The sequence below is a fragment of the Schistocerca cancellata genome, chromosome 12, assembly GCF_023864275.1.
Source record: "Schistocerca cancellata isolate TAMUIC-IGC-003103 chromosome 12, iqSchCanc2.1, whole genome shotgun sequence".
Classification (NCBI taxonomy): Eukaryota; Metazoa; Arthropoda; class Insecta; order Orthoptera; family Acrididae; genus Schistocerca; species Schistocerca cancellata.
This window is the reverse complement of record NC_064637.1, coordinates 54,818,171-54,845,465: the sequence shown is the minus strand read 5'-3', so window position 1 is coordinate 54,845,465 and position 27,295 is coordinate 54,818,171. Positions and strand designations below refer to the sequence as shown.

Sequence of the window (27,295 nt, the reverse complement as noted above, 5' to 3'; positions counted from 1 at the left end):
TGGGCGTGGAACGTGTTAGTACACGAAATTACAACATAAACGTAAAGTGTTTATGAACCCAAAAAAAGACAAGCCCAAAGTTTATGTAAACACAGTCAACAATATACCATAGGAATAACCTTACTTTTGCAAGCAACTTCTTCTGTTCTGTCGAAAAGTGACCCATGAGGAAATTCTTCAATTTAGACTTGAAAGTGCGTGGGTTACTGCTAAGATTTTTGAATTCTTGTTATAGATTGTCGAAAATGGATGCAGCCCTATACTGCACATCTTTCTGCGTGAGAGTTAAGGAAGTGCAATCCAAATGCAGATTGGATTTCTGCATAGTATTAACTGAGGGAAAGCTGCTAGTTCTTGGGAATAGCTCATATTATTAACAAGAAACGACAGTAAATAATGTATATACACTACTGGCCATTAAAACTGCTACACCACGAACATGACGTGCTACAGACGAGAAATTTAACCGACAGGAAGAAGATGCTGTGATATGCAAATGATTAGTTTTTCAGAGCATTCGCACAAGGTTGGCGCCAGTGGCGACACCTACAACGTGCTGAAATGAGGAAAGTTTCCAACCGATTTCTCATACACAAACAGCAGTTGACCGGCTCTGCCTGGTCAAACGTTGTTGTCATGCCTCGTGTAAGGACGAGAAATGCGTACCCTCACGTTTCCGACTTTGATAAAGGTCGGATTGTAGCCTATCGCGACTGCGGTTTATCGTATCGCGACGTTGCTGCTCGCGTTGGTCGAGATCCAATGACTGTTAGGAGAATATGGAATCGGTGAGTTCAGGAGGGTAATACGGAACGCCGTGCTAGATCCCAACGGCCTCGTATCATTAGCAGACGAGATGACACGCATCTTATCCGCATGGCTGTAACGGATCGTGCAGCCACGTCTCGATCTCTGAGTCAACAGATGGGGGCGTTTACAAGGCAACAACCATTTGCACGAACAGTTCGGCGACGTTTGCAGCAGCACGGACTGTCAGCTCGGAGACCGTGGCTGCGGTTACCCTTGAGGCTGCATCAAAGACAGGAGCGCCTGCGATGGTGCACTCAACGACGAACCTGGGTGCACGAATGGCAAAATGTCATTTTTTCGGATGAATCCAGGTTCTGCTTACAGCATCATGATGGTCGCATCCGTGTTTGGCGACATCGCGGTGAACGCACATTGGAAGCGTGTATTCGTCATCGCCAAACTGGCGTCCATCACCCCGCGAGATGGTATGGGGTGCCGTTGGTTACACGTCTCGGTCACCTCTTGTTCGCATTGACGGTACTTTGAACAGCGGACGTTTCATTTCAGATGCGTTACTTCCCGTGGCTCTACTCTTCATTCGATCCCTGCGAAACCCTACATTTCAGTAGGATAATGCTCGACCGCATGTTGCAGGTCCTGTACGTGCCTTTCTGGATACAGAAATGTTCGACTGCTGCCCTGGCCAGCTCATTCTCCAGATCTCTCACCAATTGAAAACGTCTGGTCAATGGTGGTCGACCAAGTGGCTCGTCACAATACGCCAGTCACTACTCTTGATGAACTGTGGTATCGTGTTGAAGCTGCATGGGCAGCTGTACCTGTACACGCCATCCAAGCTGTGTTTGACTCAATGCCCAGGCGTATCAAGGCCGTTATTACGGCCAGAGGTGGTTGGTCTGGGTACTGGTTTATCAGGATCTATGCACCCAAATTGCGTGAAAATGTAATCACATGTCAGGTCTAGTATAATATATACGCGTTTATCATCTGCATTTCTTCTTGGTGTAGCAATTTTAATGGCCAGTAGTGTATTTCGAGGCCAATGTCATAATACCCAGACTAGTAAACATGGGTCGACAAGACGCGAACTTACACCACTTATTGGCTGAATCGGCCGTTTCTGAGCAAAAAATATCTTTGAGAATGGGAAGAGTTACCCCAAAATATAATACCGTACGACATAAGCGAATAAAAATAAGCAAAGTAGACTGCTTTTCGCTTCGAACTATCACTTAGTTCAGATACCGTTCGAATAGTAAAAATGGCAGCATTAAGTCTTTGAACAAGATCCAGAAAGTGGGTTTTTCAAGACAGTTTACTAACTTTCTGAACACCTAGAAATTTGAACTGTTCAGTTTCACTAATCACATGCCCATTCTGTGAAATTAGAACATTGGGTTTTGATGAATTGTGTGTTAGAAACTGTAAAACCTGAGACTTACTGTGATTTTGAGTTAGTTTATTTTCTACAAGCCATGAACTTAGGTCATGCACTGCACTATTTGAAACTGAGCCATTGTTGGACACAACACCCTTTGCTACCAAGCTACTGTCATCAGCAAACAGAAACATTTTAGTTAGCTGTAATATTAGAGGGCATATCATTTATATAACTAAGGAACAGAAGTGGCCCCAGCACTGATCCCTGGGGCACCCCCCATTTGACTGTACCCCACTCAGACCCCACATCACTGCTATTCTCAACACTGTGAATAATGACCTTTTGCTGTCTGTTCTTAAAATAAGAGGTGAACCGGTTGTGAGCTGCTCCCTGTACTCCATAACAGTCCAACTTCTGGAGCAATATTTTGTGATCAACAGAATAAAACGCCTTGGTTAAATCAAAAAAGGAACCTAGCTTTCGAAACCTTTTGTTTAATACATCCAGTACCTCACAGACAAAAGAGACTAAAGCTTTTTCATTTATTAGGCCAGTTCTAAATCCGAACTATACACTTGACAATAAATAATGTGAAATAAAATGATCAGTTATCCTTACATACACAGCCTTTTCAATAACTTTAGCAAACACTGATGGCATAGCAATAGACCTAAAATTGTCTACATTATCCCTTTATCCCTTTTAATAAGGCGGATTTATAGTGAGTACTTTAATCGCTCAGGAAACTCAACATTTTTAGAGGAAAAATTACAAATATGGATAAGCACAGGGCTAACACGTGCAGCATAGCAATGTAATATTCCGCTAGGCACTCCTTCATATCCGTGAAAGGCCGTAGTGCTCAGTGATTTAATTAACTGACTCAATCTCCCTCTTGTCTGTATCACAGAGGAGTATTTCAGACATCACTCTCGGAAAGGCATTTTGTAAGAGAGTTATATGATTCCCTGTAGAAACTTAGTTTTTGTTTAATTTACCAACAATGCTCAGAAAGTGATTGTTAAATACTGTACGTTTTTCCAACTTACCAGTAACAAAGACTTTTAAAACAGAAGCATTTGTGCTCCGACAGGAATATTTCTCTGCTGACTTAGAAGTATAGTCCAAATTTTCACGTAGAATCGATCGGTCGTGCTGATTGTTATTATTCTTGTGTCAGAAACGTAAATACACCACGGTTTATACAATTGTTGACAGATCAGCACAGTTTATGTAATCTTTGACCAAAATTTGGCAACATACTGTGCATTTTCTGTTGCCCAGGTAAGGGCATCTCCCGTGCAGGTGTCTGGACGCAGTGGACACAGAAGCATATGCTGAACAGCCTGTTCTTCTCTGCAGTCACATTGGGTTGTGTTTTCTTCAGTGTATCCGCACTTTGCCAGGTTAGTCCTTGATCTGCTCACTTCTGGCCCCAGCCTAATTGAAGGCTCCCAGATCGGCCAGTTCTTGTCATGACCAGAGGGTAGAGATTCTGACAGTCTTTTCCAACCATGAGGGTGGGACGTCTCAGCCTTTCATAGCTACAGCATGGCTTCTTCATAAGTGATTGTTAGTTTCTTTGATGTTCTAACCGTAGCCGTTGTGGGCAGGGTCGTTGCCCATGCAAGGGATGCGTTTCTTCCTGCTCTAGTTTAGTTCTTTCCCTGGTTGCTTCTATTTCTCTTTCCCTGTCTGCCGCTATTTCTCTCTGATGATGATGTTTGGGTTTGTAGGGCGCTCAACTGCACAGTCATCAGTGCCCATACAAAGTCCAATTTTTGCACAGTCCAATCTAGTCACTGTCACGAATTATGATGATGATGATGAAATGATGAGGCTAACATAAACACCCAGCCACGGGAACAGAAAATCCCCAACCCGGCCAGGAACTGAATATGGGACCCGTTGATCGAGAGGCAGCAACGCTAACTGCAAGAGCACGAGCTGCAGACTTATTTCTCTGCGAACAGGAGGTGGTGCAGTTCCTGCTAGGTGGTAGAATTGACTTCAAGCAGCCTTTTGTAATTCTGTGTGTGTCGTTTAGGACAATATCCACCTGTTTGCCATGAGTTGACTTTACGAAATTGGACAGGCATACTCTGCAGTACAGTAGCATACAGCCACTGCAGAAGTTCGGATGGTTTCAGGCTTGACTGCCCCGCTGTGATCTGGCCAGAATTCTCAGTAGGTTGTTCCTGGTGGAGATGATCTGGAGGTGATCTGAAATTCATGCAGTGTTTTTTGAACGTCAGAAGATGTGTCAAGTGTTACTTCTAGGTATTCTGGAGTGTCACTGTCAACAAACTTAACCCCTGACCTTTCTATCTTTAACTTATGGGTGGTTTCCCTATTTCTCAGCTGAAAAGCAAGCACTTGTATCTTTGATGTGTTTGGCTAAGCTGGTTTTGTTCTGTAGTATTGAGCCGTGCGTGGTTCGTGATCCGCCATCATGTATTTTACACTCTGTTTTTCACGTACTTCCACCTCACTACGTTAATTTAAATTACTACTGAGTTGCTGCTTTGCCTGACCGTACCCTCTCTCGTAGTACCTTTGCTCGACTGCTATTACTTCCCAATCGTTGTTTGTCGTAAGCAGTTCGGGTCGCGACTTCGGGCTACCAGTGAGTTGGAACGCGTCTGGAGCGCAGTCCGGACCTGCCAGTTGGGGAGTTGCAATGCGGCACTACTGCAGTCGGGTTGGAGCAGCAGTGAGGTCTGCGTCGACATGGCACGCCCGACCATTGCTGCCACGCATCACTTGAGCCGGGCCACGGTCTTGGTGGATGGTCGGTCGGTCGTCTAGCAGACGACGCGTTTTGGCTCACCAGTCATTCAGCAGTTGGCTGTGTCTGTATGCATCGACTCCCGATTTGTCTTCGTGCCTGCTTAGTTACTGTTGGGTATCGTTCAGGTCTTTGTGCAGTGTTTGTTAGGTTGTGCGTGTAGTTGGCGTTATTTCCACTGACGACATTGTCGGCATTCTGAGGGCAGTCGGTCGGTTGTTGCAGACTAGGAAGGATATCTCCATGCGGTGCAGTCGGCTGGGTCCACTGGCGGTCCCTGCACAGTGTTGGAGCGAGTGTGGAGCTGTCCGATTGCTACTTGCTCCGTCGTTCACCGATCTAGGACGTCAAAGTTGAGTAGTCGTTTTAAGTAACCAAGCCACGTCCATTCACGTTGTGTGGTTCGTTTCGATGGTTTGCTGTTGGGGAGGTTTTCCCGTGAGCAACGCCGAGTGTTTGTATTGCTGAAATTTAGCCGCCATGCGGTGGAATTAACTATATTGGTTGACTACAATTCAAGTGCACCAGCGGAATTTTCTGCCTTGTGGCCGTTAGTCTTCCGGTTACCTGACCTGGCCACTGAAGTAATTTCAGGCAGTGTCCTTTACTCACCTGTTGTCGCTGTCTAACACGGTGTGTAGTTTTGACAGCTTAATACATATACATATTTGATTGTGGATAATCACGCCCGTAACATTTTGTGTTTGAGGTCTCATGTACCGATTGGTGGCAAGCAAGTCGTTTGTCGATCGGTCCATGGCTGTCCCCTGGTTGGGTTCCGAGGGATCGAGTGTAGTTGGGCCCACCACCTGCCTCACCTGAGTGAACGAGGGCAGACCGACCCCCTGTAGGCTTCTGATTGACGTTGTCTTTATTGTGTTTCTCACCAATGTTTAATTGTCTGTTTATAATCTCTCATAGCCAATGAAAAAAAAATTCTTGGTTTTACTGTGTTTTATGTAAGTAAGTTTGAATTCCGGCAAGTGGATATTTGCTGAATAGTTATTGCCGTTGTGTGGTCTTTTCCTTTAGTCCAGTTTCAGCTACTTAAGGATTATGGTTATATTTTTTTTAATTTTGCGAAAAATTACGTTTAATGAACAAAGTAAGAGCATATGGACTATCAGACCAATTGTGTGATTGGATTGAGGAGTTCCTAGATAACAGGACGCAGCATGTCATTCTCAATGGAGAGAAGTCTTCCGAAGTAAGAGTGATTTCAGGTGTGCCGCAGGGGAGTGTCATAGGACCGTTGCTATTCACAATATACATAAATGACCTTGTGGATGACATCGGCAGTTCACTGAGGCTTTTTGCAGATGATGCTTTGGTGTATCGAGAGGTTGTAACAATGGAAAATTGTAGTGAAATGCAGGAGGATCTGCAGCGAATTGACGCATGGTGCAGAGAATGGCAATTGAATCTCAATGTAGACAAGTGTAATGTGCTGCAAATACATAGAAAGATAGATCCTTTATCATTTAGCTACAAAATAGCAGGTCAGCAACTGGAAGCAGTTAATACCATAAATTATCTGGGAGTACGCGTTAGGAGTGATTTAAAATGGAATGATCATATAATGTTGATCGTCGGTAAAGCAGATGCTAGACTGAGATTCATTGAAAGAATCCTAAGGAAATGCAATCCGAAAACAAAGGAAGTAGGTTACAGTACGCTTGTTCGCCCACTGCTTGAATACTGCTCAGCAGTGTGGGATCCGTACCAGATAGAATTGATAGAAGATATAGAGAAGATCCAACGGAGAGCAGCGCGCTTCGTTACAGGATCATTTAGTAATCGCGAAAGCGTTACGGAGATGATAGATAAACTCCAGTGGAAGACTCTACAGGAGAGACGCTCAGTAGCTCGGTACGGGCTTTTGTCAAAGTTTCGAGAACATACCTTCACCGAAGAGTCAAGCAGTATATTGCTCCCTCCTACGTATATCTCGCGAAGAGACCATGAGGATAAAATCAGAGAGATTAGAGCCCACACAGAGGCATACCGACAATCCTTCTTTCCACGAACATTACGAGACTGGAATAGAAGGGAGAACCGATAGAGGTACTCAAGGTACCCTCCGCCACACACCGTCAGGTGGCCTGCGGAGTATGGATGTAGATGTAGATGTAGAATTGTGGGCCTTCAGCATTGGAACCTTAAAATTACCTTTCAAACTTAAACATTGCAGCTTGGAACCTTATTGACAAAAGTACCTTTCAAGCTTAAACGCTGTGGCCCTTCTGCCTTTGAAAGGTTATGGTAATTTATTTTAAACTCCTGAAAATTTTATTGTGGGGCTTTTGCCGTCGTATTGCATCGTGTTTATGTTTGTCTATCCACCCTTGCCTTGACGCTTTCAGCCTAGCTGTTATATAAATTTATTTTAATTATTTTATTTGTAACAGTAACTGTGTGTTTTCGGTCACTTGAAATTTACCTCGTTGATTTAAATGATTTCTTGTTTAGAGGCCTTCAGCCGTGAAAGATTTTGAGTTTGAAACTTGTAGTTGTAAAAGTTCGTCTATGCGCCGCTTTGGTTGTAATCGTGTTACTAAATTACAATAAATTACATTTTTATGTAGAAACTGACCCCAAACTTATTAGGTCCTTTCCACAATCCTAATCACCTGTTCTGCGCAGCGGGTTTAGCGGATGTATCAAGTATTTTGACACATGTTCAAGAGCGTTCTTTAGGGTGATTCCTGCAGAACCTAAGTTTGTGGTATTTGGTTGGCAGAGCGAGATCATCAGCATCTTGCAGTTGCGGACTACGTGTTGGTCGTTAGTACATGCACTGAAGGTTCAAAGAAACTGGTGCACTTGCCTAATATCGTGTAGAGCCCCCGCGACCACGTAGAACTGCCGCAACACGACGTGGCGTGGACTCGACTAATGTGTGAAGTAGTGCTGGAGGGAATTGACACTACCACTCCTGCATGGTTGTCCATAAATCCGTGAGAGCGTGAGTGGTGGACAGTTCACGTTCGTGTTTGGGGAGTTTGGCAGCCAGCGGAAGTGTTTCAACTCAAAAGGGTGTTTCTCTAGCCACTCTGTAGCAAATCTGAACGTGTGGGAGGTCGCATTGTCCTGCTGGAATTGGCAAGTCCGTCGCAATGAACAATGGACATGAATGAATGGACGGAGATGATCAGGCAGGATGCTTACGTACGTGTCACCTGTCAGAGTCGTATCTGGACGTATCAGGGCTCCCATATCACTCCCACTGCACACGCCCCATACCTTTACAGAGCCTCCACCGGCGTGGACAGTCCCCTGCTGACATGCAGACTCATGGTACGCTCGTGAAATGGTCGTACGAGAAAATCCCCACTTCATTTCCACCTCGGAGATGCTGTGTCCCATCGCACGTAAGCCGACTACAACAACATGTTGAAACTCACTTAAATCTTGTTAACCTGCCAATGTAGTAGCACTGACCGATCTAACGACTGCGCCAGATACTTATTGCCGTACATAGCCGCAGCGTCGTATTCTGCCTGTTTACATACCTCTGTATTTGAATACGGATTCTCATACCATTTTCTTCAGAACTTCTACATCTACATCTACATGGATACTCTGCAAATCATATTTAAGTGCATGGCAGAAGGGTCATCGAACCACCTTCACAGTTCTCTATTATTGCAATCTCGTATAGCACGCGGAAAGAATGAACAGCTATGTGTTTCAAGCGAGCTCTGATTTCCCATTTTTATCGTGGTGATCGTTCCTCCATATGTAGGTTGGTGTCAACAAAATATTTGCTCATTTGGAGGAGAAAGTTGCTGATTGGAATTTCGTCAGAAGATTGCGTAGCAACGAAAAACACCTTTCTTTTAATGATTTCCAGCCCAAATCCCGTATCACTTCTGTGACACTCTCTCCCATATTTCGCGATAATACAAAACGTGCTGCCTTACTTTCAACTTTATCGATTTACTCCATCAGTCCTATCTGGTAAGGATCCCACACCGCACAGCAGTATTCTAAAAGAGGACGGACAAGCGTAGTGTAGGCAGTCACTTTAGTAGGTATGTTACATTTCCTAAGTGTCCTGCCAATAAAAGGCAGTCTTTGGTTAGCCTTCCCCACAACATTTTCTGTGTGTTCCTTCCAATTTAAGTTGTCCGTAATTATAATACCTAGGTATTTAGTTGAATTAACGGCTTTGAGACTAGATCGTGTTACCGAAGTTTAACGAGTTCCTTTTCACACTCGTGTGGATGATCTCACACTTTTCGTCATTTAGGGTCAGCTGCCACTTCCGCACCATTCAGATATTTTTTCTAAATCGTTTTGGAATTTTTAACAGCAAAGTACCTATAACACTTCCTTGGAGAACGCCAGAAATCACTTCTGTTTTACTCAATGACTTTCCATCAATTACTACGAACTGTGACCTCTCCGACAGGAAATCACAAATCCAGTCACATAACAGACGATATTCCATATGAACTCAGTTTCACTACAAGCCGCTTGTGTGGTACAGTGTCAAAACCCTTCCGGAAATCCAGAAATACGGAATCAATCTGAAATCCCTTATAAATAGCATTCAACACTTCATGTGAATAAAGAGCGAGTTGTGTTTGACAGGAACGATGTTTTTTAAACCCATGTTGACTCTGTGTGAATAGACCGTTTTCTTCGAGTTAATTCAAAATGTTCGAGCACGATATGTGTTCCAAAATCCTGCATCATATCGACGTTAACGATATGGGCGTAATTTAGTGGATTACTGCTACTATCTTTCTTGAGTATTGGTGTGACCTGTGCAACTTTCCAGTCTTTGGGTACAGATCTTTCGTCGAGCGACGGGTTGTATATGATTGTTAAGTATGGAGCTAATGCATCAGCATACTACGAAATGAACCTAATTGGTATAGTCTGGACTAGAAGACTTGCTTTTATTACGTGATTTAAGTTGCTGCAGTACTCCGAGGATATTTACTTCTACGTTACTCATGTTGGCAGCAGTTGTCGATTCGAATTCTGGAATATTTACTTCGTCTTCTTTTGCGAATGCATTTCGGAAGGCTGTGTTTAGTAAATCTGCTTTGGCAGCACTGTCTTCGGTAGTATCTCCATTGTTATCGCGTAGAGAAGGCATTGCTTGTTTCCTGCCGCTAACATACGTCACATACGACCAGAATCTCTTTGGATTTTCTGCCACGTTTCGAGACAACGTTTCGTTGTGGAAACTGTTATAAGAATCTCGCACTTAAGTCCGCCCTAAATTTCGAGCTTCTGTAAAATATAGCCAATCTTGGGGATTTTGTGTCTGTTTAAATTTGGCATAGAATGAGATTTTCACTTTGCACTGAAGTGTGCGCTGATATGAAACTTCTTGGCAGATTAAAACTGTGTGCCGGACTGAGACTCGAACTCGGGACCTTTGCCTTTCGCGGGCTAATGCTCTACCAACTGAGCTACCGAAGCACGACTCAAGCCCGTCCTCACAGCTTTACTTCTGCCAGTACCTCGTCTCCTACCTTCCAAACTTTACAGAAGCTCTCCTGCGCACCTTGCAGAACTAGAACTCCTGAAAGAAAAGATATTGCGGAGGCACGGTTTAGCGACAGCCTGGGGGATGTTTCCAGAATGAGATTTTCACTCTGCAACTTAGTGTGGGCTGATATGAAACTTCCTGGCAGATTAAAACTGTGTGCTGGACCGAGACTCGAACTTGGGACCTTTATCTTTCACGGGCAAGTGCTCTACCATCTGAGCTACCCAAGCACGACTGACGCCATGACCTCACAGCTTTACTTCTACCAGTACCTCGTCTCCTACCTTCCAAAGTTTACAGAAGCTCTCCTGCGAACCTTGCAGAACAAGCAGGTACTGGCAGAAGTAAAGTTGTGAGAACGGGGCGTGAGTCGTGCTTGGGTAGCTCAGATGGTAGAGCACTCGCCCGCGAAAGGCAAAAGTCCCGAGTTCGAGTCTCGGTCCGGCACACAGTTTCGTTTTAAATTTGGCGTGTTTGTTTCGTTGTTTCTCCAACAGTGGTCTAACCCGTTTTGTGTTCAGTTCAGTGTATATTTAACGGAACTGGAGTTTACAGACGTCCCTGCCAAAAAGCAATTTTTCTGTAGCCTCCATCAGATGTGCAGCACTGGATACACCGGTTCCCGTGAGATCAGCGAGGTTAGCGCTGTCGGGCGTGGTCGGCACTTGGATGGGTCACCATCCAGGCCGCCATGCGCTGTTGCCATTTTTCGGGGTGCACTCAGCCTCGTGATACCAATTGAGGAGCTACTCGACCGAATAGTAGCGGCTTCGGTCAAGAATACCATCATAACGACCGGGAGAGCGGTGTGTTGAACTCACGCCCCTCCCATCCGCATCCTCACTGAGGATGACACGGCGGTCGGACGGTCGCGGTAGGCCATTCGTGTACGATTTTCGCCTTAAAATGTGAGGTGAGGATGGTGATGGTCCCCCATCAGAGGATGTTCGTCGTTAGGGAGGATACCAGCACCGCCAGAATGCAGCGCGTGGCAGAGGGTGGCTGCCACTCACCTTGCCGACGAACGGCAGGCCCGGCTTGTACAGCCTGCGGACGGCGCGCCCGAAGCGCAGCTCCACGAAGTGCTCCTCCGCCATCGCCACCTCGTCCTCCGGCGCCGACGCCTGCGTCGCTTCGCCGCGACCTCCGCCTCCGCCGCCCCCGCCGCCCCCGTCGTCCCCGCCGCCCCCGGCTCCCAGCCACGGCGAGGCCGGCGTGCCCAGCGGCCTGGCCGTGCCGCCCCCGGCGCCGCCGCCCCCTCCGCCCCCGGCCGCCTCCTGCTGCGGCAGGCTGACGTTGAAGGCTGCCGCCGCCCCCCAGCCGGAGAGACGGCGGTCGTCCGCCTCCAGGTGCAGGTGCCACGTGCCCGTGGGCGCCGCCCCCGACAGCGGCAGCGAGAAGCTCAGCACGCCTGCAATTGGGATGGCAAAAATGTTGTGTTGGCAGAAGAACCAACACCGTTTTACTAGTCGAGGGCGAAATGCAAGCGTTTTAGCTCACGCAGGATGGCGTGAGGGGGGAAGAACTATAATGACGTGAGGTCTGGAACGTGACAAGAAATTAGAATTCAGAAAGCGGTCGTAATTAGTTTGATACTTAACTTTAATCCATTAATGATGAACGTCGCTCTTGAAGGTACATGATTCACAATATCAATATCAATAGTAACTGAATATGGCGCCTTGCTAGGTCGTAGCAAATGGCATAGCTGAAGGCTATGCTAAACTGTCGTCTCTGCAAATGAGAGCGTATGTAGCCAGTGAACCATCGCTAGCAAAGTCGGCTGTACAACTGGGGCGAGTGCTAGGGAGTCTCTCTAGACTAGACCTGCCGTGTGGCGGCGCTCGGTCTGCAATCACTGATAGTGGCGACACGCGGACCGCGGCCGATTTAAAGGCTACCACCTAGCAAGTGTGGTGTCTGGCGGTGACACCACAAAAAACAGGGCGCTTAAAACCGATACCGGTATTTTAGTTCTGATTAATGTTTTCTGTATTTGATTGTTTTTGATATAACAGGTATTTGTTATTTGTTACTAATAACCGATTAAAAAGAAACAAAGATGTCAGTGAGACACCAGCAATTCTAAAATTTTTCGTTTTTAAATAAACCTTAATTTAAAAAATGGCGTAATTTTTATTTGTGGAATTTGCATTGGTTTGAACAAGTTGAAACAAAAGAGGGGTATATGCATTTGTACTTAATATATATATTTGATCGTGACCGGGCCAAATATCTCACGAAATAAGCGTCAAACGAAAAAACTACAAAGAACGAAACTGGTCTGCCAAAACAGGTCCTACGTGGGAAATGTCGTGCAGTCGCAAACTTTTGTACAGTGGTTGAAGGGCGTGCCGTGAACAACGATGTTAGAATTCCTGACCGTGGAATCTGAGTGTGGGAGGCGGGATACGTTTGCATAACTCACGAAAACTCGAAAACCGACAACATATTCCAGCTCAAATTTTAACTACATTAAATCTGTTGGAAAAGGATCCTGTTCATTCCTTTCATTTTTTATACCTGTAGCGACCGAGAGAATTTGAAAATCTCTAACGTGGTTTATTAAGGCCAGAAACAGAACTGATGGATGTATAAAACCACATCGCTAGGGGCAGCTGAATCATCCCGTGTAAGAAACAGTATTAAAAAATTTCCTTTACTTCACGTCTATGGTCACACATTTTTTTGTCATCGGATTACCGGTTTCGGTCTCTAATGACCATCTTCAGATCCGTTTTATAAAAAGATGTCCTAATGTACCGGAACCATAGTGGCATCGTCAAATGTTAAACACGAAATCAGCACCAGCGTCGTAAAATATATAGGGTGATTCATGAAGGTAAGCAAATATTGAATATGTTATTCTACAAGTAAAACTAAAGGAAAAAGTTCATACAGACATAGATCTGCAAATGTTTAGTTACGGAGTTAAAGCTAGTAAAAGATTTTGCCTGAAATTTAGAAACTTCGCTAATACGAAGCCATCGCAAAACTGTACGAGCTTAAAGTAGAGCACGATTTCCATTTTTTCGTTGTTACTGGTCTGGTGAATCGAATAAAACATGTCCCAGACGTGTATCTGCAGTAGTTTTCCGATAAATTCAGAGAAGAGAAGATTATTATGCAAGTAAATTTGTTTACTTTCCAGTAAGAATGTAGAAACGTTCACGTCATCGTTCACAACCGTTAGTGAACTGTTTCAGTCGTTTCCTAACTTTGAAAGGAGTTAGTTTTCTGTATTGTTCAGTGAAAGAGCATAATAACAACAGTGTACTTGAGTGAAACCACATAGTAACTGTTGTAGTAACTACTGCAGGTACACATCTGGAACATGTTTTATTAGATTCACCAGATAAATAACAACATAATAAATGGAAATCGGGCCTTAGTTTAACCTCATACAGTTTTGTGATGGCTTCATACTCGTATTAGCGAAGTTGCTAAATTTCAGGTAAAATCTTTTATTAGCAGTAACTCTGTAATTAAACATTTGCGGACCTATATTTATATGAACTTTTTTCTTTAGTTCAACTTGTAGAATAACATATTAAAATATTTGCATATCTTCGTGAATCACCCTATATATAAATAACAGCATATGCAAGAGTTATCTTGCCAGCAGCATATGCAGATGTCTCTTGCATGTGCTGTTTTATATATATATATATATATATATATATATATATATATCCACCCGTCTACTTTGACTCATCACGTAAGGGTGTTGTGATGATGTATGACATTATTACAGCACGGAGTTTATGAGTTGGTTGTGTTTGTAGATGTCGTCTTTTTGTGTTTGTGTGTTTGATGGCGCCCTCTGTGTGTGTGTGTGTGTGTGTGTGTGTGTGTGTGTGTGTTTGGGGTGGCCGACCTACTTTGCAGCCCCGAAATTTGCTGGTGGTAAGTAATAGTTTTTTTAGGTCTATTTTCTCGAGTTGTAACGTTTCGTGCATTTATTGTGTATCGAATATGTTGTAATTTAAGTAGGGATATTTGACTTTTGAATTTTTGAGGTATTGCGGATTTGGTTCTGTTTTTCGTAGTTGTAAGTTTTGGTTTTTTCGTATCAGTGGTTGTGGTTGACCTATATAGGTCAAGGGAAATGACCGATTACAATTTTCGTATAGTTTTATATGTAGGTATTGATGTTTTGGTATCGCCAGTTGTGGTCAAGGGAAATTAAACATTCCAGTTTTCGTAGTTTTTGCTGTAGGCGTTGGTGTTTTGGTATCGTCAGCTGCGGTGTCCGATTCCTGTAGATTTTGTAATTATTTTTTTTGTTCATTTTGTGTGTTTTGAGATCTGGTGTTTTTTTTTTACTGCTATATTAAGCTTGTCCGCTTCGCTCCGCTCCGTAAAACCCCCAATTTCTCGCGGTTGTCCCTCTAGTTTCATTGTATTTTTGGAGGGACGTGTTATTGTCTTATTTATAGGTGTTTTCAAATGGTTCAAATGGCTCTGAGCACTATGGGACTTAACATCTGAGGTCATCATTCCCCTAAAACTTAGAACTACTTAAACCTGACTAACCTAAGGACATCACACACATCCATGAGCGAGGCAGGATTCGAACCTGCGACCGTAGCATATAGTTGTTTTCGTATTTTTGCCTTGTGTATGTAGTGACATCATAGGCGCCATATTGGAGACGCTTAGAATAGCCATTTCCTCCATATTGATGGCGTCATGGGTCAAAGCAAGACCCGTGGAATGGGACACTGCCGTAATCCCGACGATGATGGCGCTTTGCGTTTAACAGTGGACGATGCGACCATGGCTCCAGTACATTACGACACATTTTTATGAAACAGATCTGAAGATTGTTATTATAGGCCGAAACCGGTAGTCTGATGACAAAAAATTTGTGACCACAGACGCAAAGTAAAGGAAATTTATTCCAATTTGTGTCTCTATTTTGTTCGCGACCATGTCACAGCTTAAGAAATAGTACTGGTCCAGGCACTGATCCATGAGGTACCCTCTAAATAATTGTGCCTCAGTAATGTACGATAGTATTGCTCGATATTGTTGAGGGTCTGTGGGCAGCTTGACAACTGTGGCACTACTAAGTGGAGATCCAGGACATGTTTTTATAAAACAGATATGAAGATGGTCAATATACACCGAAACTGGTAGTCTGCTGCCAAAAAATTTGTGACCACAGACGTGAAGTAAAGGAAATATATTCCATTTCGGGTCACTATTTTATTCGCGACCATTTCGAAGCTTGAAAAATAGTGTTGGTCCAGTCACTGATCCCTGAGGTACTCTACACTTAATTGTGCCTCAGTACTGTACGATATTATTGCTCGATGTTGCTGACAGCCTATGGGCTGCTTTACAGCTGTGGCACTATTAAGTCGAGATCCAGGACATGTTTTTTATACAACAGATATGAAGATGGTCAATACAGACCGAAATTGGTAGTCTGATGACAAAAATTTTGTGATCACAGACGTGAAGTAAAGGAAATACATTCCATTTCGAGTAACTATTTTATTCACGACCATTTCGAAGCTTGAAAAATAGTATTGGTCCAGGCACTGATCCCTGAGGTACCCTCCACTTAATTGTGCCTCAGTACTGTACGATACTATTGCTCGATGTTGCTGACAGCCTATGGGCTGCTTTACAGCTGTGGCACTACTAAGTCGAGATCGAGGACATGTTTTTTATACAACAGATATGAAGATGGTCAATAAAGACCGAAACTGGTAGTCTGATGACAAAGAATTTGTGACCACAGGCGTAAAGTAAAGGAAACATATTCCATTTCGGGTCACTATTTTATTCGCGACCATTTCGCAGCTTGAGAAATAGTATAGGTCCAGGCACTGATCCCTGAGGTACCCTCCACTTGATTGTGCCACAGTACTGTACGATATTATTGCCCGTTATTGCTGAATGTCTGTGGGCTGCTTGACACCTGTGGCACTACTAAGTCGAGATCCAGTGACGAGGCGCTGACAGGTGGAGCCGACAAAACCTCTGCGCTGGAGAGAGAAAGAGAAGTACTCACCGTGTCCGAGGCTGACTTGCGGCCACCGCGCCACGCAGTTTCCGGCGGGGTCCCTGACGCAGACGCTGCCCGCCGCTCCGGAGGGAAGTCGCAGTGACTGGTCCAGCGCCAGCACCCAGAAGTGCACTGCAGCAAAAAGAAAAAGCATCACAATACTGTCACACACAGTTGCAAACGTATGTGCCAACTGTGGACGAACTTGCCCAGCATCGACACTAGCAGCTCAGGACAAAGAGCAAATCTTGCGAACCATGGATGAAGGATATCAGATGGACGCCATATTCCTTGACTTCCGGCTAGCGTTTGACTCGGTGCCCCACTGCAGACTCCTAAGGTACGAGCATATGGGATTGGTTCCCAAATATGCGAGTGGATCGAAGACTTCTCAAGTAATAGAACCCAGCACGTTGTACTCGAGGGTGAGTGTTCATCAGAGGTGAGGGTATCATCTGGAGTGCCCCAGGGAAGTATGGTAGGTTCGCTGTTGTTTTCTATCTACATAAATGACTTTTTGGATAGGGTGGATAGCAATGTGCGGCTGTTTGCTGATGATGCTGTGGTGTACGGGAAGGTGTCGTCGTTGAGTGACTGTAGGAGGAGACAAGAAGACTTGGACAGGATTTGTGATTGGTGTAAGGAATGGCAGCTAACTCTAAATATAGATAAATGTAAATTGATGCAGATGAATAGGAAAAAGAATCCCGTAATGTTTGAATACTCCACTAGTAGTGTAGCGCTTGACACAGTCACGTCGATTAAATATTTGGGCGTAACATTGCAGAGCGGTATGAAGTGGGACAAGCATGTAATGGCAGTTGTGGGAAAGGCGGATAGTCGTCTTCGGTTCATTGGTAGAATTTTGGGAAGATGTGGTTCATCTGTAAAGGAGACCGCATATAAAACACTAATACGACCTATTCTTGAGGACTGCTCGAGCGTTTGGGATCCCTAACAGGTCGGATTGAGGGAGGAGAGGACATAGAAGCAATTCAGAGGCGGGCTGCTAGATTTGTTACTGGTAGGTTTGATCATCACGCGAGTGTTACGGAAATGCTTCAGGAACTCGGGTGGGAGTCTCTAGAGGAAAGGAAGCGTTCTTTTCGTGAATCGCTACTGAGGAAATTTAGAGAACCAGCATTTGAGGCTGAGTGCAGTACAATTTTACTGCCGCCATCTTACATTTCGCGGAAAGACCACAAAGATAAGAGAGATTAGGGCTCGTACAGAGGCATATAAGCAGTCATTTTTCCCTCGTACTGTTTGGGAGTGCAACAGGGAGAGAAAATGCTAGTTGTGGTACGAGGTACCCTCCGCCACGCAGCGTATGATGGATTGCAGAGTATGTATGTAAATGTAGATGTAGATGTAGATGTAGAAATTCTTCCACTTTCACCAATGACTTAGTGAGCATTAGACAAACAATGTATTGGATCATTTATTTACACGTCTAATTCCATAAGACCAAACTGAGGAGCAAATCTCCAAGCTCATGGACTGCGCCAGTACATGAACTTAAAACATAAAACTAATAAAAGATAAAACAAAACGTTTATGAACATAAAAAAGGTCAATCCATAAGTTTAAGTAAGGGCAATGAACAATATACGACGGTCACTCCAAAAGAAATGCACACTATTTTTTTAAAATACAGTTTTCATTCTGCATGTGTCAAAGTTTTACAGTGTGTAGATACATCCTTCCCGCTTGCTTTCAAACTTAGTTCAACATGTTCCCGAGAGTGGCGCCGTCACAGAAAGTCTACAAGATGGCTGCAACACTTGACGTTCGTCAGAAGCAACGTGCTTTCAAAGAATTCCTGTGCTGTGAAAACGAGACGTGGTTAACATCCACACGAGGTTGAAAAAGGTGTATGGAGATGCTGCTGTCGATCGCAGTACAGTTAGTCGGTGGACAAGCAGATTACGTGATTAAAGTGGGCACGGCAAAATTGAGGATTGTCCTCGCAGCGGCAGGCCTCGTACTGCACACACTCCAGACAATGTGCAGAGAGTTAATGAGATGGTGACTGCTGACAGACGCATCACAGTGAACAAATTGTCACGCTACGTTGGGCTAGGGGAAGGAAGTGTTTGCAGAATACTGAAAGTGTTGGCTTTAAAAAAGGTTTGTGCCAGGTGGGTTTCCAGGACGTTGACAGTGGCTCACAAAGAAACAAGAAAAACGGTATGCAGCGAACTTTTGGAACAGTACGAGAATGGTGGAGATGAATTCCTTGGAAAAATTGTGACGGGTGATGAAACACGGCTACATTATTTTTCACCAGAGACGAACTGGCAATCAGTGGAGTGTAATCATGCATATTCACCCAAGGAAAAAAAAATTCAAAACCACACCTTCTGCTGGAAAAGTTATGGCTACGGTGTTTTTCGATTCCGAATGACTCGTGCTTGTGGACATCATGCCAAATGGAACCACCATAAATTCTGATGCATATGTGACGACACTGAAGAAACTTCAAGCTCGGCTCAGTCGTGTTCGACCACATCGGCAAAAGCAGGATGTTTTGCTGTTGCACGACAATGCAGGGGCACATGTCAGCCAAAAAACCATGGAAGCGATCACAAAACGTGGATGGACAACACTGAAACACCCTCCTTACAGTCCTGACCTGGCTCCATGTGACCATCATCTCTTTGGGAAACTGAAAGACTCTCTTCGTGGAACAAGGTTTGAAGATGATGACTCCCTTGTGCACGCTGCCAAACAGTGGCTGCACCAGGTTGGCCCAGAATTTTATCGCGCAGGTAAACAGGCGATTGTTCTAAGGTGGCGTAAGGCAGTTGAGAGGGATGGAAATTATGTGGAGAAATGAAAATATTGTTCCTAAAGGATGTATCTACACTCTGTAAAACTTTCAGACATGTAGAATAAAAGATGGGTTAAAAAAATAGGGTGCATTTCTTTTGGATTGACCCTCATAACATAGGAATCAGTTTAATTTTTCAAGGAATTTCTCAACAGAATAGGAGTGACCCAAGAAGAAACTCTTCAGTTTCGATTTGAAAGCGCGTGGATTTATACTCAGATTTTTGAATTCTAGTGATAGCTTATTGCAGATAGGTGTAGCAGTATACTGCACACCTTTCTGCACAAAAATCAAGAAAGTGCGATCCAATTGCTGATTGGATTTCTGCCTTCTAGTAACTGAGTGAAAGATGCCAATTCTTGGGAATGAGCTGATATTGTTAACAAGGAACGACAGTAATGTATATTGAAAGGCCAATGTCAGAGTACCCAGGCTAATGAATAGGGGTCGACAAGAGATTCGCGAACTTACACCACTTATTGCCCGAATCGCTCGTTTTTGAGCCAAAAATATCCTCTGAAAATGGGAAGAGTTACCCCAAAATATAACACCATACGTTATAAGCGAATCAAAATATGCAAAGTAGACTACTTTTCGTGTCGAACTATCACTTACTTCAGATACCGTTTGAATAGTAAAAATGGCAGCATTAAGTCTGTGAACAAGATTGTGAAATGGGCTTTCCATGACAGTTTACTATCTATCTGAACATCCAGAAATTTCAACCGTTGAGTTTCAATAATCATATGCCAATATGTTGAATTGTGTCTTATAAAGTGTAGAAACTGAGTCTTACTGTTATTCAGCGTCAGTTTATTTTCTTCAAGCCATGAATTTATGTCATGAAGCACACTACTGGAAACAGAGCCAATGTTGCACAGAACGTCCTTTACTCCTAGGCCAGTGTTATCAGCAAACAGAAATATTTTAGAGTTACCTGTAATATTAGAGTGCGTATCATTTATATACATAAGGAACAGGAGTGGCCCCAACACTGATCCCAGGGGCACCCACCCATTTCAGTGCACCGCACTCAGAGCCCACATCACAGCCATTCTCAACACTGTGTATAATGACCTTTTGTTGCTTGTTATTAAAGTGAGAGGTAAAACAATTATGAGATGCTCCCTGTATTTCATAATGGCCAGTCTTCTGGAGCAATATTTTGTGATCAACAAAATCAAACGCCTTAGTTAAATCAAGAAATATGTCCAGCGTTAAAAAATCTTTTGTTTAATCGATCCAGTACCTCACAGAGAAAAGACAATATTTTCAGTTGTTAAACCACTTCTAAAATCGAATTGTGCATTTGATAGGAAATATAAAATGATCAATTATCCCTACATACACAGTCTCTTCTACACCTTTAGCAAACACTGATGGCATATAAATGGGTCTAAAATTGTCTACATTATCTCTTTCTCCTTTTTTATAATTTGGCTTTAATGTTGAGTAATTTGATCGTTCGGGAAGCTAACCAATATGAAAGGAAAAGTTACAAGAAAGGGTAAGTACTGGGCTAACATGTGCAGCACACTACTTTAATATTCTGTTAGGCACCCCATCATATCCTTGAGAGTCCTTCAATGCTTTAATTATTGATCCAGTCTCCCCCAGTCAGTATCGCGGAGGAGTATTTCAGACATCAATCTCGGAAAGGCTTTTTCCAAGGGATTTGCATGATTCTCTGTAGAAACTAAATTTTTATTTAATTCACCAGCAATGTTCAGAAAACAGTGTTCACGGGTTTGCCGCCGGATGACATTGTGAAACTTCCTCAGTATTTCCTAGGAGCAACTGTCCGACATTTTCAGGTGGCTGAATTTTACTGGTGGCTAAGTATGACTGACGGTATCCTCAAGTTGACGCCCCTGTAAACGGAACACGTGCGCGAAGAAAGTGCAGATGCGGTAATCACGCATACGCAATTATTTGCAGGTAGTTGGCATGGTACTCAAATGCCCTCTGCCGAAAATCGCAGAAAATATGAAGTAGTGCTAGAGGAAACTGACAGCATGAATCCTGAAGGGCTGTTCAAAAATCCGCAAGAGTACGAGGGGGTGGATATCTCTTCTCAACATCAGGTTCCAAGGCATCCCAGATATGCTCAATAATGTTCATGTCTGGGGAGTTTGGTGGCCAGCGGAAGTGTTTAAACTCAGAAGAGTGTTCCTGGAGCCACTCTGTAGCAGTTCTGGACGTGCGGGGTGTCGCATTGTTCTGCTGGAATTGCCCAAGGTCGTCAGTACGCACAGTGGACACCAATGGATGGAGGTGATCAGACAGAATGCTTACGAACGTGTAACCTGTCAGAGTCTTATCTAGACGTCTCAAGGGTTCCATATCACTCCAACTGCACACGCCCCACACCATTACAGAGCCTGCACCAACAGTCCTGTGCTGAACTGTAGGGTCCATGGAGTCAAGAGATTGTCTCCATACCTGTACACGTCCATCCTCTCGACACAATTTGAATCGAGACTCGCCGACCAGGCAACACGTTTACAGTCATCAACAGTGCAGTGTCGGTGTTTCCGGGCCCAGTCGAGGTGTAAAGCTGTGTGTAGCACAGTCATCAACAGTACACGATTGGGCCTCCGTCTCAGATAGCCCAGTATCGATGATGTTCTGTTGAATAGTTCGCACGCTGACACTTGTTGACGGCCCTGCATTGATATCTGCTGCAATTTGCGGAAGGGTTGCACTTCTGTCACTTTGAACAACTCTATTTAGTCGTCGTTGGTCCCATTCTTGAAGGATTTTGTTCTAGCCGCAGAGATGTCGGAGATTTGATGTTTCTACCGGATTTCTGATAATCACGAGACACTCGTGAAACTCCATCGCTTCTTCGGAAATGCTGTGGGCGACAGCTCGTTCGGCGACTATAACACCACGTTCAAACTCACATAAATCTTGACAGCCTGTCATTGCAGCAGCAATAACTGATCTAGCAACTGCGCTGGACACGTATTTTTTTTTCTTTTTGGCGTTTAACGATTTTAGTTGTTGTGTTCCTGAAAGTATTTATCGAGTCAGGTACTCGGAGATGTAAAGACGTTCAGGAACATCACAGCTAAAATGGGCTCAAAAAAATCTGAGGGTGGCTCTATAACATAAGCCGTGTCATAATAAAACAAACGTTATTGCGATCTCGACTGTTGTTTTAACCAAACACCAGATCGCTGCGCTCCACGGACAATGTCGTCCATATTAAGATTTCTGCCACCCCTTGTACATCTACATCTACATCTACATTTATACTCCGCAAGCCACCCAACGGTGAGTGGCGGAGAGCACTTTAAGTTCCACTGTCATTACCTCCCTTTCCTGTTCCAGTCGCGTATAGTTCGCGGGAAGAACGACTGCCGGAAAGCCTCCGTGCGCGCTCGAATCTCTCTAATTTTACATTCCTGATCTCCTCGGGAGGTATAAGTAGGGCAAGCAATATATTCGATACCTCATCCAGAAACGCACCCTCTCGAAACCTGGACAGCAAGCTACACCGCGATGCAGAGCGCCTCTCTTACAGAGTCTGCCACTTGAGTTTGCTAAACATCTCCGTAACGCTATCACGCTTACCAAATAACCCTGTGACGAAACGCGCCGCTCTTCGTTGGATGTTCTCTACTTCCTCTGTCAACCCGACCTGGTACGGATCCCACACTGATGAGCAATACTCAAGTATAGGTCGAACGAATGTTTTGTAAGCCATCTCTTTTGTTGATGGACTACATTTTCTAAGGACTCTCCCAGTGAATGTCGACTTGACACCCGCCGTACCAACAATTAATTTTATATGATCATTCCACTTCAAATCGTTCCGTACGCATAGTACCAGATATTTTACAGAAGTAATTGCTACAAGTGTTTGTTCCGCTGTAATATAATCATACAATAAAGGATCCTTCTTTCTACGTATTCGCAACACATTACGTCTATGTTAAAGGTCAGTTTCCACTCCCTGCACCAAGTGCCTATCCGCTGCAGATCTTCCTGCATTTCTCTGCAATTTTCTAATGCTGCAACTTCTCTGTATACTACAGCGTCATCCGCGAAAAGCAGCACGGAACTTCCGACACTATCTACTAGGTCATTTATACATATTGTGAAAAGCAATGGTCCCATAACACTCCCCTGTGGCAAGCCAGAGGTTACTTTAACGTCTCTAGACGTCTCTCCATTGAGAACAAAATCTACATCTACATCTACATCCATACTCCACAAGCCGCCTGACGCTGTGTGGCGGAGGATACTTTGAGTACCTCTATCGGTTCTCCCTTCTATTCCAGCCTCGTATTGTTCGTGGAAAGAAGGATTGTCGATATGCCTCTGTGTGGGCTCTAATCTCTCTGATTTTATCCTCATGGTCTCTTCGCGAGATATACGTAGGAGGGAGCAATATACTGCTTGACTCTTCGGTGTAGGTATGTTCACGAAACTTGAACAAAGGCCCCTATCGAGCTACTGAGCGCTGTCTCCTGCAGAGTCTTCCACTGGAGTTTATCTGTCACCTCCGTAACGCTTTCGCGATTACTAAATGATCCTGTAACGAAGCGCGCTGCTCTCCGTTGGATCTTCTCTATCTCATCTATCAAGCCTTTCTGGTACGCTTCCCACACTGGTGAGCAGTATTCAAGCAGTGGGCGAACAAGTATACTGGAAGCTACTTCCTTTGTTTTCGGATTGCATTTCCGTAGGATTCTTCCAATGAAAGTACGGCATCTCCTTTACCGACGATCAACTTCATATGATCATTCCATTTTAAATCACTCCTAATGCGTACTCCCAGATAATTTATGAACTTAACTGCTTCCAGTTGCTGACCTGCTACACTGTAGCTCAATGATACATGATCTTCCTTTCTATGTATTCTCAGCACATTACACTTGTCTACATTGAGACTCAATTGCCATTCCCTGCACCGAGCGTCAATTCGTTGCAGATCCTCCTGCATTTCAGTGCAATTTTCCATTGTTACAACCTCTCGATATACTACAGCATCATCCGCAAAAAGCATCAGTGAACTTCCGATGTTATCCACCAGGTCATTTACGTATATTGTGAATAGCAACGGTCCTACCACACTCCCTTGCGGCACACCTGAAATCACTCTTACTTCGGAAGACTTCTCTCCATTGAGAATGACATGCTACGTTCTGTTATCTAGGAACTCTTCAATCCAATCACACAATTGGTCTGATAGTCCATATGCTCTTACTTTGCTCATTAAACGACTGTGGGGAACTGTATCGAACGCCTTGCGGAAGTCAAGAAACACGGTATCTACCTGTGAACCCGTGTCCTATGGCCCTCTGAGTCTCGTGGACGAATAGCGTGAGCTGGGTTTCACACGATCCTTTTTCGAAACCCATGCTGATTCCTACAGAGTAGATTTCTAGTCTCCAGAAAAGTCATTATACTCGAACATAATACGTGTTCCAAAATTCTACAACTGATCGACGTTAGAGATATAGGTCTATAGTTCTGCACATCTGTTCGACATTCCTTCTTGAAAACGGGGATGACCTGTGCCATTTTCCAATCCTTTGGAACGCTACGCTCTTCTAGAAACCTACGGTACACCGCTGCAAGAAGGAGGGCAAGTTCCTTCGCGTACTCTGTGTAAAATCGAACTGGTATCCCATCAGGCCCAGCGACCTTTCCTCTTTTGAGCGATTTTAATTGTTTCTCTATCCGTCTGTGGTCTATTTCGATATCTACCATTTTGTCATCTGTGCGACAATCTAGAGAAGGAACTACAGTGCAGTCGGTGAACAGCTTTGGAAAAAGGCATGTAGTATTTCGGCCTTTAGTCTGTCATCCTCTGTTTCAGTACCATTTTGGTCACATAGTGTGTGGACATTTTGTTTTGATCCACCTACCGCTTTGACGTAAGACCACAATTTCGTAGGATTTTCTGCCAAGTCAGTACACAGAACTTTACTTTCGAATTCATTGAAGGCGTCTCGCATAGCCCTCCTCAGACTACATTTCACTTCGCGTAATTTTTGCTTGTCTGCAAGGCTTTGGCTATGTTTATGTTTGCTGTGAAGTTCCCTTTGCTTCCGCACCAGTTTTCTAACTCGGTTGTTGTACCAGGGTGGCTCTTTTCCATCTCTTACGATCTTGCTTGGCACATACTCATCTAATGTGCATTGTACGGTGGTTCTGAACTTTGTCCACTGATACTCAACACTATCTGTACTTGAGACAAGACTTTTGTGTTGAGTTGTCAAGTACTCTGAAATCTCCTTTTTGTCACTTATGCTAAACATAAAAATCTTGCTACCTTTTTTAATATTTCTATTTAGGGCTGAAATTATCGATGCAGTAACCGCTTTATGATAGCTGATTCCCTGTTACGTGTTAACTGTTCCAAATAGTTCGGGTCTGTTTGTCACCAGAAGGTCTAATATCGCAACGAGTCGGTTCTCTGTTTAACTGCTTAAGTTAGTTTTCAGATAATGCACTTTAAAAAAAAAATTGACTGGATTCTTTGCCCCTGCCACCCGTTATAAACGTTTGAGTCTCCCAGTCTACATCCGGCAAATTAAAATCTCCACCCAGAACTATAACATGGTCTGGAAATCTACTCAAAATATTTTCCAAATTTTCCTTCAGGTGCTCAGCCACAACAGCTGCTGAACCGGGGGTCCTATAGAGACATCCAATTACCATGTCTGAGACTGATTTAACCGTGACCTTCAAATGCTGTGTTCTGTTTGCTAATCCAGCCACACAACTGCTCTATTATTCCGCAGGCTCTTACGAGGTGCATTCAAGTTCTAAGGCCTCCGATTTTTTTTCTCCGGACTGGAAAGAGATAGAAACATGCGCATTGTTTTAAAATGAGGCCTCGTTCAATGTCAATGTCACCGTACGGCAAATGGAATTTTACCGCCAGCGGCGAGAATGAGAACTGTTTTAAATACTTCAAATGGCGACGTTTTCCTTACTTGAACAGCGTGCAATCATTCGTTTTCTGAATTTGCCTGGTGTGAAACCATTTGAAATTCATCGACAGTTGAAGGAGACATGTGGTGATGGAGTTATGGATGTGTCTTAAGTGCGTTCCTGGGTGCGACAGTTTAATGAAGGCAGAACATCGTGTGACAACAAACCAAAACAACCTCGGGCTCGCACAAGCCGGTCTGACGACACGATCGAGAAAGTGGAGAGAATTGTTTTGGGGGATCGCCGAATGACTGTTGAACAGATCGCCTCCAGAGTTGGCATTTCTGTGGGTTCCGTGCACACAATCCTGCATGACGACCTGAAAATGCGAAAAGTGTCATCCAGGTGGGTGCCACGAATGCTGACAGACGACCACACGGCTGCCCGTGTGGCATGTTGCCGAGCAATGTTGACGCGCAACGACAGCATGAATGGGACTTTCTTTTCGTCGGTTGTGACAATGGATGAGACGTGGATGCCATTTTTCAATTCAGAAACAAAGCGCCAGTCAGCTCAATGGAAGCACAGAGATTCACCGTCACCAAAAAAATTTCGGGTAACCGCCAGTGCTGAAAAAATGATGGTGTCCATGTTCTGGGACAGCGAGGGCGTAATCCTTACCCATTGCGTTCCAAAGGGCACTACGGTAACAGGTTCATCCTACGAAAATGTTCTGAATAACAAATTCCTTCCTGCACTGCAACAAAAACGTCCAGGAAGGGCTGCGCGTGTGCTGTTTCACCAAGACAACGCACCCGCACATCGACCTAACGTTACGCAACAGTTTTTTCGTGATAACAACATTGAAGTGATTCCTCATGCTCCCTACTCACCTGACCTGGCTCCTAGTGACTTTTGGCTTTTTCCAACAATGAAAGACACTCTCCGTGGCCGCACATTCACCAGCCGTGCTGCTATTGCCTCAGCGATTTTCCAGTGGTCAAAACAGACTCCTAAAGAAGCCTTCGCCTCTGCCGTGGAATCATGGCGACATCGTTGTGAAAAATGTGTACGTCTGCAGGGCGATTACGTCGAGAAGT

At 44.2% G+C, this 27,295-nt stretch overlaps 1 protein-coding gene across 1 annotated transcript in view; it reads right to left on the bottom strand.

Annotated features, from left to right (window-relative positions):
- LOC126109449 (C3 and PZP-like alpha-2-macroglobulin domain-containing protein 8) overlaps positions 1 to 27,295 on the bottom strand; it is a 968,006-nt gene that overhangs the window by 353,210 nt on the left and 587,501 nt on the right. Inside the window, exons 5-7 of the mRNA XM_049914479.1 lie at positions 16,475 to 16,600; positions 11,733 to 11,860; positions 11,463 to 11,591 (exon numbers count right to left, since the gene is read on the bottom strand). Coding sequence (XP_049770436.1) covers positions 11,463 to 11,591; positions 11,733 to 11,860; positions 16,475 to 16,600 — 383 coding nt within the window. The remainder of the gene's footprint in view (positions 1 to 11,462; positions 11,592 to 11,732; positions 11,861 to 16,474; positions 16,601 to 27,295) is intronic.